The following is a 14,886-nucleotide window of genomic DNA, read 5'->3' as shown; positions in this document are numbered from 1 at the left end:
TTTTGCTGTAGGGCATGTGTGCTCGCCAGAAAGACAGAGAGATAGAAAACGGAAAATCACCCCCCAGCGGGGAATGGTCACACCACAATCCCTTCTCCATTCTTCTCTCGGGATCCTGGGCACGCACCTCACATGCCTGGCATGAGTTTAAGCCACTGGGTCCGGGACTTGAACTGCAGTCGACTACATGGGAGACCAGAGACATAGCCACTATGCCAACTGCTGGACCCGGGTTACATTTTCCTTTTTTGTTTGTTTGGTTGATATTTTTGAGAGGTTTTTGCTATAGGGCGCATGTACTTGCCAGAAAGACAGACAGACAGAAAGGGAGAAATCACTCCCTGGGGGGATGGCCACCTCTCAATCCCTTCTCTTCCATTCTCCTCTTGGATCTGGAGCACGCTACCGGCATGAGTTTAAGCCATTGGGCCCATGACTCAAACCACAGTCCACTACATGGGAGTCCAGCAACATAGCCATTACGCCAACTGCTGGTCCCAGTTTTTTTGTTTTTGGGGTTTTTTTTTTTGAGAGGTTTTTGCTATAGGGTGTGGGTGCTTGTCAGAAAGACAGAGAGAGACAGAAAGCCAGAAATCACCCGCCAGGAGGGATGGCCACCCGCAATCCCTTCTCTAATCTCCTCTCGGGACTTGGGCACATGTCCAGTGTGAGTTTAAGCCACCAGGTACAGAACTCATACCATGGTCTACTACATGGGAGTCCAGCGACATAGACATAATGCCAAATGCTGGTCCTGGTTTTTTGGTGTTTTTTATTTTATTTTACTTTTTGGAGAAGTTTTTGCTATAGGGCACGTGCGCTCACCAGAATGACAGAGAGACAGAAAGCGAGAAATCACCCCCAGGGGGGATGGCCATACTGAAATTCCTTCTCCTCCATTCTCCTCCTGGGATCCTGGGCATGCACCCCACACACGTGGCATGAGTTTAAGCCACAGGTCCAGGACTCAAACTGCGGTCGACTACATGTGAGTCCAGCAACATAGCCATTACGCTAACTGCTGGTCCCCGTGTGTGTGTGTGTTTTAAATAATACACATTTTGTGTTTTTTCAAATTTTACTATAGGGCGCATGCACTCACCAGAGAGGGAGAGAGAGAGCAAAAGTGAGAAATCCCCTCCCCACCATGGCCACACCACCAGTCCTTTCTCCTCTAGTCTCCTCGGGATTTTGGGTAGGCAGGCACATGTGTCTCTGTGATTTTCAATGCTGACAAGTCACGCCTGACTCAAACGTGGGAGTTGGCCATGTGGGATCCAGCCACCTTAACCTCCATATGACCCGCTGGTCCCTGGGCAGTGTTTGAAGTCCCCTCCTATTTCTTATGTAGCAAGGCACTTAATCAGTGGTAGATTGTTACGGCTAGTGAACAGCGTATTGCCGTCATTATCTGGTACTCATAATCACAATGACAAGAAGTTGTATCTCCCAAGTCGCCATCGTGTGCAGGCCAGCAGCCTAAGTGCTTCACTTTTGCCCATCAAGTCATTTAAGCCTTCAGGGACACCCCCTTGTAACGCGTACTATCACTAATTCCACACAGACCAGAACCTGGAGGCTCAGCGATTCAGCGATCCCGCCACACTTCCCCCTTGTTCCCTTGTTCCTGGTTAAGGCCTCCGCAGCAGGGGGCACCCTCGCCACCCAGCCTTCTGTAGAGAGGGCCCTCAGCACATCTGGCCTTCGGGATCCACGGACCTGCATGGCATCCTATCTCATGTGGGTATTCACGTTTGCATTTCGTCTGTATAGTTTCATATCTTATAATTATGTTTACATTTAGTATGCGTTTTATTTATGTGCTACACTATTTTTACAGGTGTGGTAAATTAGATTTTTTTACTTGTTGGTTATATATGGTCTTATGCAATAAGACTATTGTGTAAATTGTCATTTGTAATCATTTACTTTTATGTATCTATAATATGTATCACATATTTCAAAATTTCATCTATGTCACCACACAGTAAGTTTACACATCTGTGCAGTGTCTATGCCATGCCTCCGGCGCCCCGTCAGCACCTACAACCCTTGGCTGCCTTACACTCTGGTAACGTTTAGACTCCTTGTCGGTAGTGACAAAGTGAGCGCCAAAGATGTCCTAAGTGGTTTTTGGATTTTTTTTTTTTAACCAACACCACTTAATTCTTGGGACAGTTTGGTCTTAATGCACCCATTTCCCCGAAGGAGAAACTGAGGCCAGAGCCACCAAATAAACCGCCCGGCCCACGGCCCAGTGTCCTCACTCTTGAAGGTCAGGGCCTCCTGGTTCCTCTCCCCCTGCTCCCACCGGGGTGACCGGTGCGCCAGGGGCGGCCAGGTGGTTCCGCGCAGGTGTGCGCTGGCTCTCCCCTGCTGCGACGCCCCTCCCGCCCGCGCGAGACTGTTCCGGGAGCCCGACCAGGAAACCAGCCCCGAGGTAGTATCCCTCCTGGCCCGCTATGGACTTCGCCCTCAGGCTGACAACCAAGACAGCGCGAGAGAGCGACAAAGTGTTGCGGAGAGAAAAGCAAAGAGCCAGAGGGGGAAACGTCCCTGAGCACCCGGAGAGGCAGAGCCGCAGGGCGCACAGGACAGAGTTCCGACCATCCGGACAGAGGACTGAGCGTGCGGCGCAGCGGTCCACACTCTCACTCACGTTGAACTCGCCGGCGAGGACCGCCCCCTCCCGGCCGCCTCGCGCCTTCAGCTGCTCCAGGAAGCTCCGCACCGCGTCCAGGTTGTGGCTCATGGTGTCTTGGTCAGTGAGGTCCGCTACCACTGCTGCTCTCCGTGCTGCCACGGAAAGTCGACGCCGCGGGAGACCCAAACCCACCGCGAAGTCCCCGCCCCTCCTCTCCCACCAATGGGAGCGCTCGCGGGGGGCCCCCCAGCCAATGGCACTCGGAGCCCCGGAACCCATTCCTGAGGCGCTCTGGCCTCCAAGCCCTCGTTCCTCGAGGGCAGGGACGCAGAAGTAGGTCCAGCGATGGTGCTTCCCTTTTTGCCGCGCTCGCAGGTTGAGTCCGCGCAGCCCCGCTGACACTTCCCCCTACTTGTACCCTTCTCCAATCCTAGTTCAGCGCCCAGCGCCGACCTCAAGTAGTCTTTCTAGGTGGATGCCGCGCGCCCTCGCCCGCCTCCCTGGCCAGGTCCCCTGGGCGCAAGGCTGCGTCCGGGTCGGGATCGGAACCCGGTGGCGCGAGAGCCTTCGGTGAGGGCGCGGATATCTGCCTCTTTTCGGGCGAACCCCGGTGAGGGGGTCCCGCACTCGCTCCAGCAGAGTCTGACCGAGGTCGGGAAGAAGTGGTCGCGGAAAACAATGGCACTAGCCACCTGCGCTGTGGTAAAGACCGAGGGGTAACGGGAGCTTCTGTATTTGTGCGTTTCTTGAGCTTCCTTCTTTTTCGGAGAAGGGCTGGGAGAAGCTGGGATCGCTAAGAGGTGGTCCTAGTTTGAGGACCTGCGGAGAAACTGGTCTGAGGCACTGCAACTGGCTTCCATGCAACACGCTGCTCTCAACGCTTTGAAAGCTGCTTTCTTCGGCACCCACACCCAGCAGAAAATGGGAAGGAGGAAGTTGGAGGAGTTCTGCTGTCGCGGCTCCTGGGGGACGGTGTTTGGAGGGAGTGGATAGGTGCCTAGGGGCTGCCAAGGACAGGCCGGTAACCTGGTTTGCCTGGCTGTCACCGGGGTGACAATTTTGAAGAGTGTCACCGGAGGGATCTTAGTGGAGAGCAGTTTGCGCCAGCTGAGTTGAGAAAGGGAAAGTGGAGGTGTTGAAGACAAAGGATCAATAGGGGTATTGGGATCAGCCTGTCAATTTAATTCATTACCAGTCATCAGAGTGTTTATGTTAGAGATAGCCAAACTCTTTCTTAAAAGGCCAGATAAGAAGTGGTTTTGGTTTTGAGGTCTGTCCAAACTACTCTGCTCTGCCTTGGCAACATGAAAGAACCCATAGACAATATATGCAAGGGCTTGAAAAAGTTCAAGAAAAAGCACATTATGAAAAAACCTTGCATGTTCAGTGTTTGCCACTGGGTCCTCAACAGAGCTGCTGCCGGACGCTTGTTGCTTGCACAATGCTGTGAGGAACTCGGCCTCTGCTAATGTTGCAAAGGGGAAAAGAGAAACTAGTGGAGAAACCTGGCAGGCCCTTAACCAGAAGCTTGCCGCGGCTCCGGGGGGACGGTGTTGGGAGGGAGTGGATAGGTGCCTAGGGGCTGCCAAGGACAGGCCGGTAACCTGGTTTGCCTGGCTGTCACCGGGGTGACAATTTTGAAGAGTGTCACCGGAGGGATCTTAGTGGAGAGCAGTTTGCGCCAGCTGAGTTGAGAAAGGGAAAGTGGAGGTGTTGAAGACAAAGGATCAATAGGGGTATTGGGATCAGCCTGTCAATTTAATTCATTACCAGTCATCAGAGTGTTTATGTTAGAGATAGCCAAACTCTTTCTTAAAAGGCCAGATAAGAAGTGGTTTTGGTTTTGAGGTCTGTCCAAACTACTCTGCTCTGCCTTGGCAACATGAAAGAACCCATAGACAATATATGCAAGGGCTTGAAAAAGTTCAAGAAAAAGCACATTATGAAAAAACCTTGCATGTTCAGTGTTTGCCACTGGGTCCTCAACAGAGCTGCTGCCGGACGCTTGTTGCTTGCACAATGCTGTGAGGAACTCGGCCTCTGCTAATGTTGCAAAGGGGAAAAGAGAAACTAGTGGAGAAACCCTGGCAGGCCCTTAACCAGAAGCTTGCGGGAGCGACTTTGAGACTCCTGACATCCAGAGTGTATAGGTCTCCGCCTTCCTTTTTCTGTTAGGGCGAAAAAGAGAAGAATTTTGAAAACAATTTTCCCACTGTTTCACTGTGCTATAAGCCTTCAGGGTGGCCAAGCTGTCCCACTGGCCTGTCTGCAGCCTGGCGTTGGCCCTCTCCAACTGCAAGCAGGAGCTTGCATCCCCAGAGCTTGGCAGTTAACTGCTCCTGGTAGAGCTTTCGTTCCAGTCTCCTCAAACTCTCCTCAGGAATTACAAGTTTCAGTGTTTGGAATCGAGGATGCCCCCGGCCCTCCCTAGTGAGAAAAGACAGCAACTTAGAGCTGGGTCCTGCTGTCCACTCTCATGCATGTCTTTTTGGAAGCAGAGTTTTTGTTTTTGTCTCTTAAAGTCTCTTTTTTTTTGGAGAGATTTTTGCTATAGGGTGCATGCATTCACCAGACAGACAGAGAGAGACAGAGAGACAGAAAGCGAGAAATCACCCCCCAGGAGGGATGGCCATGCTGCAATCCTTTCTCCTCCATTCTCCTCTAAGGATCTTGGGCACGCTCGCACACATGCCTGGTGTGTTTTAAGCCACTGGGTCCAGGACGTGAACTGCGGTCCACTACGTGGGAGTCCAGCGACATAGCCATTACGCTAACTGCTGGTCCTATAAGAGAAAAAGAGAGCGATAGTATCCCTAACAGGTTCCTGACGCTGTGATCCACCCTCAGCTTCAGCCAGGATCACAGGTACACATGGGCCAGGCATGTTGAGGGAGGTCTCTGGACTTCAACCAGGACCTAGCACTGTTTACTGGTCCTGGAGGCCAGGCATCTGCCCTTGCAAGCCACCTTGCAATTGTTTCAGGAAGGAGGAATAAAATTGTGGACACAGAGGGGAGTCCCCTTTCTCTATTGTCATTTAGCAGTGACATCCTAGAAATGCTCATACCAAGTTTTCCTCAGGGCTGGCTCCATCTCTCCAGGGCAGAGCCTGGGCATCTGCATTGCCCAGAGCAGGCCCCCGACACGAGCATGTGTCCTCAGAGGAAACAGCCTCATTCAAACTAGTGCTCCAACAGAGATGCTAGCAGCACCCCTGCCTCTGACAGGGGTGCTGGTCAGGCCGCCTGCGTCCTTGGTGCGCAGTTTCCACACCTGATTTTAGCCCAGCCGCACTTCCTCTGTGCACGGTGCTTTATTTAGAAAAGGCCAACTGCGCCCATTATTTTCAGCTGAAGCTGACTAGGGTCCTGCACAGCTGAAGGTCTTCCATGGGCCCTGAATCTGCCTATGACATCATGACCAAGGGCAGCCCCAGGATCACCAAAGGCAGGCATGGGCCCATCTGCAGCAGCTTCTGCTCCATAGTTACAACACTGGGGAGAAAAGTTTGGGTAACTGTAAGCATCTCTGGAAGGATTCCTGTAGTCAGGGGGCACCTCACTTTTTGCTGCTGCCCAAGGTATCCTGAAGGACTAGCCAATGCAGTGTGGCAAGGAAAATGAGGGAGGGTGTCTGTCAGGAACAATGATGGGCATGATCAGCTAGAATGCTCTGGAAAATCTCAAAAGAAAGGACAAGTCTCATGGCCTACTGGTCAAAGGAGACAGATTCCACATGGTCAACCAGGCAGTTCAAATCTCGGCCCTGGCAGCTTGAAAAACACACTGGGTGTATGTGCACACATGCCAAGAATCCTGACAGGATAGAAAAATGGAGATGGGACTGTGGCATAACCATGCCCCATTGGAAGGTGCTTTCTCTGTCTGCCCCTCTCTCTCTGCTGAGTACATACACCCTCAGAAGAGGAAAAAAACTCACGAAAAGATAAGGATTTACAAGAAAATATAGGTATCTAGTTAACCCCATAAACACACATCACTTTCCTGTATGTCAGCAGATACAAGTTTGAAACTATAACACAAGGGACCAGCAGATGGCATAATGCTTAAATCACTGGACTCTCACGTAGTCGATCGCAGTTCGAGTCCCAGACCCAGTGACTTAAAACGTATGCTAGGCGTATATATGTGCATGCCCAAAATCCCAAGAGAACAGAGAAGGAATTGCAGCATGGCCATTCCCCTGGGGGGTAATTTCTTAAGTTCTGTCTGTCTCTGTCTCTCCAACGGGCGCATGCACTCTATAGCAAAAACCTCTCAAAAAAAAAAAAATGGGAACCAGCAGTTAGCGTAATGGCTATGTCACTGGACTCCCACGTAGTCGATCGCGGTTCACGTCCCGGACCCGGTGGCTTAAAACTCACGCGGGGTGCGTGTGCGTGTGTGCCCAAGATCCCGAGAGGAGAATGGAGGAGAAGGGATTGCGGCGTGACCATCCCCCCTGGGGGGTGATTTCTCGCTTTCTGTCTCTATGTCTCTCTCTGTCTGGCGAGCGCATGCGCCCTATAGCAAAAAAAAAAAAAAAAAAAAACCTCTCCAAAAAAAAATCTGGAACACAAAAAAGATTTCATAACATTTTGGAAAGTAGGCACCAAGTATGAACCTTCGTGAATTAATGGAGGAGCTAAACAATGAAGCTCTGCTTTAATTCCTGTCAGATTATAATACCCATACCTTATAAATCTCCTGGTGAAAGAGCACACCACCACCCTGCCCAAAACACTGAACCTGTAGTGAACTGAACCTCTAAATCAAAATATTCTGAGGGGAAAAAAAAAAAAAAAACCAGCACATAAAAGTGTTAAATGATAGATACTACAGTGTCAGCAACATCCAGACTGTAGAAACTCTACTAGAAAAATAACCACTTTCCTAACTGAACACACTACAAAGGAAAAATTTAAAAAGAGACAGTCTTATAAATTAAAAGAGCCTTGGGACTTCTACACAAATGCTCATAGCCACATTACTCATGATTTTCCAGAAGTGGGAAACAACTCAAATGTTATCAACTAATGGATGAATTGATACAATGTGGTATACAGGGACCAACAGGTAGCATGGTGGTTAAGGTGCTGGACTCCCACAGGGCCAACCACAGTTCCAGTCCCAGATCTGGTGGTTTACTCAATCTCTCTCTCTCTCTCTCTCTTTCTGGTGAGTGCATGTACTCTACAACAAATAAAAAAACAGTAATAATAATTCTTTAAAAAAAAAAGTGGTATACACATACAAAGGAATATTATTCAGAAATAAAAGGATGTCCTAACATAAGCTACCACTCGGATAAGCTTTTTTTTTTTTTTTTTGGAGAGATTTTTGCTATAGGGCGCGTGCGCTCGCCAGACAGACAGAGAGAGACATAGAGACAGAAAGCGAGAAATCACCCCCCAGGGGGGATGGTCACGCCGCAATCCCTTCTCCTCCATTCTCCTCTCGGGATCTTGGGCACGCACGCACACGCGCCCGGCGTGAGTTTTAAGCCACCGGGTCCGGGACGTGAACCGCAGTCGACTACGTGGGAGTCCAGCGACATAGCCATTACGCTAACTGCTGGTTCCCCAACTCGGATAAGCTTTGAAAGTATTATGCTAAGTGCTGAAGCCAGTCTGAAAAGATGATATATTGCATGAGTCCATTTATGATGTCCATAACAGACAAGACTACAGAGACCAAAAGTGTAGCAGTGGTTGCCAGGGGCTGGGAATGTGGCAGGGGTGGGGTGGGGGTGGGGTCGGAGAGTTACAGGTAATGGGCACAGTTTCTCTTTTGCAGGAGAAAAAGGTTTGTTTTGTTTTAATTTTGCCAGAGGACAAACACACTTGCAGGAGAGACAGAAAGGGAAAGTGCAGAAATGAGAAAGCAACCCCCATGAGGAATGGTCACACGACAATTCCTTCTCCTTCCCTTTGGGATTCTGGGCACACATGCACACCTGCCCAGAGCGTTTTTCAAACCACTGGTTCTAGGACTTGAAATGCATGGGATCCAGCAGCTTTAACCACCAGGCCAGAGGCTGGGCCAAGGACAAAAATATTCTAAAAGTAGATTGTGGTGATGGCTGCACAACACTGTGAAACACGATTTAAAAAAAAAACACACTTTAAGTGGGTGAATTATGTGGTGTGTGAATATCTCAATAAAGCCTTTTATAAAAAAAAAACAAAAACAAAACCTAAGAGACTCATCAACCATTTACAATGAATAGACCTAATTTGGATCCTAGTTCAAACAAATACATTGTACTCAAGGCAAACGGAATGCTACCTGGATATCTGAAGTTATAAAGGAATAACTATTGATAATGTCAGGTATAATGGATTGTTATTTTTGTTGAATTCTTATCTTTTAGAGATAAGTATGGAAATATTTAGATGAACTGATGTGCTGTCTGGAATTTGCTTCAAAATAATCTGTTGAGGGTCAGCCAGTAGCATGGTTGTTGGAGCAGCTAAGTCACACACGGCAAACTTCACAGTTCGCATCCTGGACCTGGCAGCCTGAAAAACATGCTAGGCACATATACACGCATGCCCCAAATCCCAAGAGAATAGAGAAGGAATCGTGGCATGGCCATTCCACCTGGGGGATAAGCTCTCTCTCTCTCTATCTCTCTCTCTGGTGAACACATGTGCCCTATAGCAAACTAAAAAAAATTAAAAATGGGTGGTGTGGATAAGGGGAGTGGGTGGGGCTATGAAGGAAACAAGACCGGCCAGCACTGAAACCAGCCTACAGACTCAACGGATCATTCTCTCTGTTCTTTTATGTTTGAAATTTTCCACAACTAAAAGATTTAAACAATAAAACCCAACTATGGTGGTGCAAGCAGTAAGAAAGGTGCCACGGCATGATACTGGGCATGCCTTTGCTGTGATTGTGGCTGGCTGGGAGGCTAGGAGGACAGCATGGCAAGATCTTGTCAAGGGTACCCATCTCTCTACCTCTCTCATGAAACAAACAAAATCAATCTGAAATCAACATAGAGGTGAACAACTGTTTCTAAAGAGAGAGCAAAGAAGTCACGAAAAATGTACATGCCAATGGACAGAAGTATTTGAAAAGATGAACAATCTCCACGATAATTAAACACAAACTCAACCAGGGAAACCTGTCACACCTAGAGCTTGGCAAAGGTAGACCTGAGGATGCCCAGGGCTGATGTAGGGAGAAAGCACTCATGTCTACTGAAGGTGGCCATGGGAAGACATAATTCCCCTGTGGGAATTTATTCGCCAGATACACTTGCATGTGCATGCACAGAGGTGTGTTCAGTGATGTTCTCAAAGCACTGTTTGTGGCAGAACAACAGGAAACCACCTGATTCTGCAGCCAGGGAGGACAGGCAGCCCACACAAGCTGAGGCATCCTGAAGTGACTGCTTAAGGGAAAGGCAGCAAGGCTCATAACTATGCATGTAACACAATCCATTTCAGATTTAAAAAAAAAAAAAAAAAAAAAAAAAAAAAAAAAATAAAGAGAAAAAAAAACCGCACCAACCAGAGAGACAGACAGCCAGAGACAGAGAAAAGATGGAGGTCACCCTAACTTGTCTGAGTATTTTGGGAGTCCTCTTGCTCTCCTTCTATTCATGGAGAAATAAATACACTAAAAAATTGAGTGGAGCATGAGATTATTCTTATCATTAAAAACAAACCAAACTTCTTTTGAAGTCAGGACATTAAAGCTATTGAAAGAAAAGATTTGTGAGTCCATAGAAACTGCCTTCATAAATTTTAAGGAAGAAGAAATAAGCAGTATAAACAATGCATGTAAAACAAACCATTTTAAATTTAAAAAAAAAAAAAAAAAAAAAAAAAAAAACTATAGGTCAACAAAAAACGTGCATACCATGAATAGAAAATATCTGGCCAGGGCCAGGCAGTGGTGCGGAGGTAGTGCAACTGGACTGAGATGCGAAAGCTCCTGGTTTGGGTCCTGGAACCTCCCCGGGCATGCCAGGTCCACACACTACGATCCAGACCTGGCTGAGATGTGGTGGATCACCATGTAGGGGACATTACTGGGGGTGCCTGTCTCTCTCCCTCTCTCATGGAAGGAATAAATAAATAAGCCTAAATGAGCAATGAAAAAACTCTGGCCAGATTTTATGAAGTCAGTAGTGATAACCTTTGGAAAATAGGGCTAAATTGCTGGGGATGGAAGGGAAAAAGGTGACTAATTTTTTACCTTGTAAACTTTTTGATTTTTAAGTTTATTTACTTTATCATTAGTAAAACGGAGAGACAGCATCCCCAACAGAGTCTTGACGCTGTGATCCACTCTTCAACCTCCAGCCTGCACCGAACACGGACATGCATGTGCCTGGTGTACTCAGGGAGGTCCCTGGAAATCAACCAGGAATCTTTCCTTGTGAGATTGTCCTGAAGATCATTGTTGTACTGCTGCACCACTCTCTAGCCCTCTCTGTATGTTGTCCAACAAAAAGATGTGTTACTTTTACACTTTAAGGAAATATTAGTATTGGAGGAAAAAAATCCAGGTGTTCCTCCCTGTACTCCAAAGAAAAATAAAAGAACTCAGAAGGCAGCTCGCTATAGTGAACAAGCAAATGAAGTGTTTACCCAGCAACATTACAGTAAAGGGTCTCCTCTTTTCCTGGATACTCAATGCACCAGCTAGGGGTTGAGTATCTCCTCCTGGAGATAATGCAGTGGATGCCCAAGTGAGGGCCCTCTTCTGCACATGGGAGTATCACACATGGTGTTTCTTACCAAGCTGCTTCTCACCTAGCATCTGCCTTCTCAATGGCCACATCTGTAGGAGAGAAAAGGTCTCGAACCATGTAAACGATAAAAAATTACTATCTTGGGCACCAGCAGTTAGCGTAATGGCTATGTCGCTGGACTCCCACGTAGTCAACCATGGTTTGCGTCCCGGACCTGGTGGCTTAAAACTCACGCCGGGAGCATGTGCGTGCGTGCCCAAGATCCCGAGAGAGGAATGGAGGAGAATGGATTGCGGCGTGACCATCCCCCCTGGGGGGTGATTTCTCGCTTTCTGTCTCTATGTCTCTCTGTCTGTCTGGCAAGCGCACACGCCCTATAGCAAAAATCTCTCCAAAACAAAAAAAAAGTTACTATCTATTTTAGTTCAGTCTGCTTCAATAAAATGCCATAGTTTATAAACAACAGAAATTTATTGTTCACAGTTCTGAAGCCTTGGAAGTCCAAGATCAAGGTGCCAACAGATTCTGTGCCTATTGAGAGCCCATTTTCTGGCTCACAGACAATGCCTTCTCACTGTGAACTCACACGGTAGAAGGGGCAGACAAGCTACAGACACTAATCCCATTTGTGAGAGCAGGACCCTCATAACCTAATCACTCCCCTAAATACCTAAGTTTGAATACCCTGGGGGTTAGGTTTAGCATGAATTGTGGGAGATGCAAACATTTGGACAATAACACCAAAATATATAAATTGACAGCAAGCAAACAAAAACCTGATTATAAAAATGGGCAAAGGACCAGACAGATATTTCTCCATAGACATACAAATTGCCAACAAGTGTGTGCGTGTATATGTATGTGTATATATATATCTTTATATGTATTTTTTTAATGATTTTATTTAGCTTTATTATTATTATTATTACTTTCCACTTTTTTTTGCTTTTTTGTTTGTTTGTTTTGATCAGAGAGACAGAAAGTGAGAAAGCAAGCCACCAGGTCCAGGGCTCGAACCGTAGTCAGGCTATGTGGGAGTCCAGCATCCGAACCACCATGCCACCTGCTGGCCCCTCACTGTGGTTTTGATTTTCACTTCCTTGATAGTGATAGTGAGCATTTTTTAATATACCTATTGGCAGGGCCGGCGGGTGGCATGGTGGTTAAAGGTGCTGGACTCTCATGCTCTCTCTGTGTCTCTCTGGTGAGCATACATGCCCTATAGTAATAGTAATAAGTAAAATTTATTATTAATAATAATAAATAAAATGTATTACTAATACTAAAAATAAAATTTAGTATTAATATTTATTATTAGTAACAAAATTTTATTTTAGAACACAATGTAATATCACTTCATATCTAAGATGGCTATTATAGACAGAAAAAAAGAAGCGTTGGTAAGGATGTGGAGAAAAGGGAACCCTTGCACACTGTTGGTAAGAATGTAAACTGGGGGACTAGCAGTTAGCATAATGGCTATGTCGCTGGACTCCCACGTAACCAACCGCGGTTCAAGTCCCAGACTCAGCAGCTTAAACACGCCGGGTGCATGTGCGTGCATGCCCAAGATCCTGAGAGGAGAATGGAGAAGGGATTGTGGCATGGCCATCCCCCCTGGGTGGTGATTTCTCGCTTTCTATCTTTCTGTCTCTCTGTCTTTCTGGCGAGTGCACGCGCCCTTTAGCGAAAACCTCTCAAAAAAAAAAAATGTAAACTGGTGCAGCCTTTATGGAACACAGTATGGAGGTTCCTCAAAAAGTTAAAAAAAGAACTATCATATGATTCAGCAATCCCATTTCTGGATATATATTTTGCATGTATTTCCAAAGGAAATGAAGTCAGTATGTCAGAGAGATCTGCACTCCCATGTTCACTGCTGCACTATTCGCGACAGTCAAGATACGGATTCAGCTTGTCTGCCAAGAGATGAACAGATGAAAGATAACGTGGCATACACACAACCCACTCTTGAAAAAGACAGACATCCTATCGTTTGCAACAACGTGGACAAACCTGGAAGATTACAATGAGTGAAACAAGACAGACTCAGGAGGGCAAATACTGCATGTTGTTGCTGGGGAGAGGAAAATGGGAGGAGTTGGTCAGGATGCAAAGTTTCATTTATGTAAGATGAATACATCCTAGAGATCAGCTATACAGCACAGGATTCTCATTAACGACACTGTATTGTATGTTTAAAATTTTGCTAAGGTAGCTCTAATATTAAGTATTTTTATCACACACATTTGCATGCAAAATAACACTAAACAAAGAAGATAAGCGGGAACTTCTGGAAGTGGTGGACATGCTCATGGCACAGACTGTGATGGATGGTTTAACAGGTAGAAAATCACTTCCTAACTCACCAAGTTGTATACATTAGTATGCGTGGCTTTTTGCACGTAAAAAAATAAAAAAGGAAAATCAGCAGCTGTTCAGTGTTCATCTCTGTGTTGTGTCCTGATTTATGTAACTGCAGCCTTGTGATGGCCACCTGGGCTGTTCCGCTCATTTTGCTGCTACGAACGACAGTCGGCATTAAGTACCTGTTGGAGCGTGAGTCAAGCACATTCCCAGGAGTCTGTCCACTGGATCAGAGTAGACATACGGCACTGCTTTTAGGGCTATCAGATTTCCCGCTGACATTCGGCCATCTAACAAGCTCAATCTCCCACATATACCTTTACCAATTGTATTTGAACTTTTTAAAAAATAATTTTATTTATTATTATAATTTGCTATACAGCATGTGCGCTCAAAAGGGAGAAGGAAAATGAAAAAGCAAGCCTCTAAGTCCAGGACTCAAACTGTGGCTGGCTATGTAGGAGTCCAGCGCTTCAAATACCATGCCACTTGCTGGTCCCAATATTTGAACTTTTTCATCTCCGCTAATCTGATAAAAACGGTCTCTTGGGACCAGCAGTTGGTGTAATGGTTATGTCGCTGGACTCCCATGTAGTTGACGGCAGTTCGAGTCCCAAACCCGGTGGTTTAAACTCACGCTGGGCGCATGTGCATGTCCAAGATCCTGAGAGGAGAACAGAGGAAAAGAGACTGTGGCGTGGCCATCTCCCCTGGGGGGGGGTGATTTCTCGCTTTCTCTCTCTCTGGTGAGTGCACACACCCTATAGCAAAAACCTCACACACACACACACACAAAAAGGTCTTATCCTATAAGCATTCTGGTAGAGTATCAAAAAGCTTAGCCATGTTGGTCAGGCCTTTGACTAGAATGTCATATCTGAAGATTAAACCAGAAAATTATGGAACTAACGTAGGTCTCAAATAAGTCAACAGAAGCTCTTGGAAAGATGGCCTGGTACCATAAACCTGGCAGAGAGGATTAGAGAAGCTACATGAAAGAATTTGTCTATAAAATAACCTGGCGTTTTCCAGCCCAGCATTGTAATCAGTAGAGACTGCAAAAGAGCAATCACAACCAGAGGATTATCTTGAGGAAGACTTTGGAGGAAGATGAAGGGACCGATCTTTACTAGCAGATGGTGTATCACAGAATATTTGGTAGGCTG

At 46.8% G+C, this 14,886-nt stretch overlaps 1 protein-coding gene and 1 long non-coding RNA gene across 5 annotated transcripts in view; one reads left to right on the top strand and one right to left on the bottom strand.

Moving 5' to 3' along the window:
* Positions 1-2,896, bottom strand: part of PTPN18 (protein tyrosine phosphatase non-receptor type 18) — a 17,213-nt gene extending 14,317 nt beyond the window's left edge. The window contains exon 1 of the mRNA XM_006163144.3: positions 2,660-2,896. Coding sequence (XP_006163206.1) covers positions 2,660-2,752 — 93 coding nt within the window. The 5' untranslated portion in view covers positions 2,753-2,896. The remainder of the gene's footprint in view (positions 1-2,659) is intronic.
* LOC102479132 (uncharacterized) overlaps positions 1-14,023 on the top strand; it is a 27,026-nt gene extending 13,003 nt beyond the window's left edge. Inside the window, exons 3-4 of one of the 4 annotated variants that reach the window (XR_336686.3) lie at positions 1,565-1,740; positions 13,186-14,023. This is a non-coding gene — a long non-coding RNA (uncharacterized LOC102479132). Of the gene's footprint in view, positions 1-1,564; positions 2,651-10,898; positions 11,560-13,185 lie in introns of those variants that run through there. The other 3 variants (XR_001369401.2, XR_003546979.1, XR_003546978.1) reach the window with 3 other exon arrangements.
* The last annotated feature ends 863 nt before the right edge of the window (positions 14,024-14,886 follow it).

The sequence above is a fragment of the Tupaia chinensis genome, unplaced genomic scaffold (genome assembly GCF_000334495.1).
Source record: "Tupaia chinensis unplaced genomic scaffold, TupChi_1.0 Scaffold141399_1, whole genome shotgun sequence".
NCBI classification, from domain to species: domain Eukaryota; kingdom Metazoa; phylum Chordata; class Mammalia; order Scandentia; family Tupaiidae; genus Tupaia; species Tupaia belangeri.
This window is presented reverse-complemented; position numbering and strand designations above follow the sequence as displayed.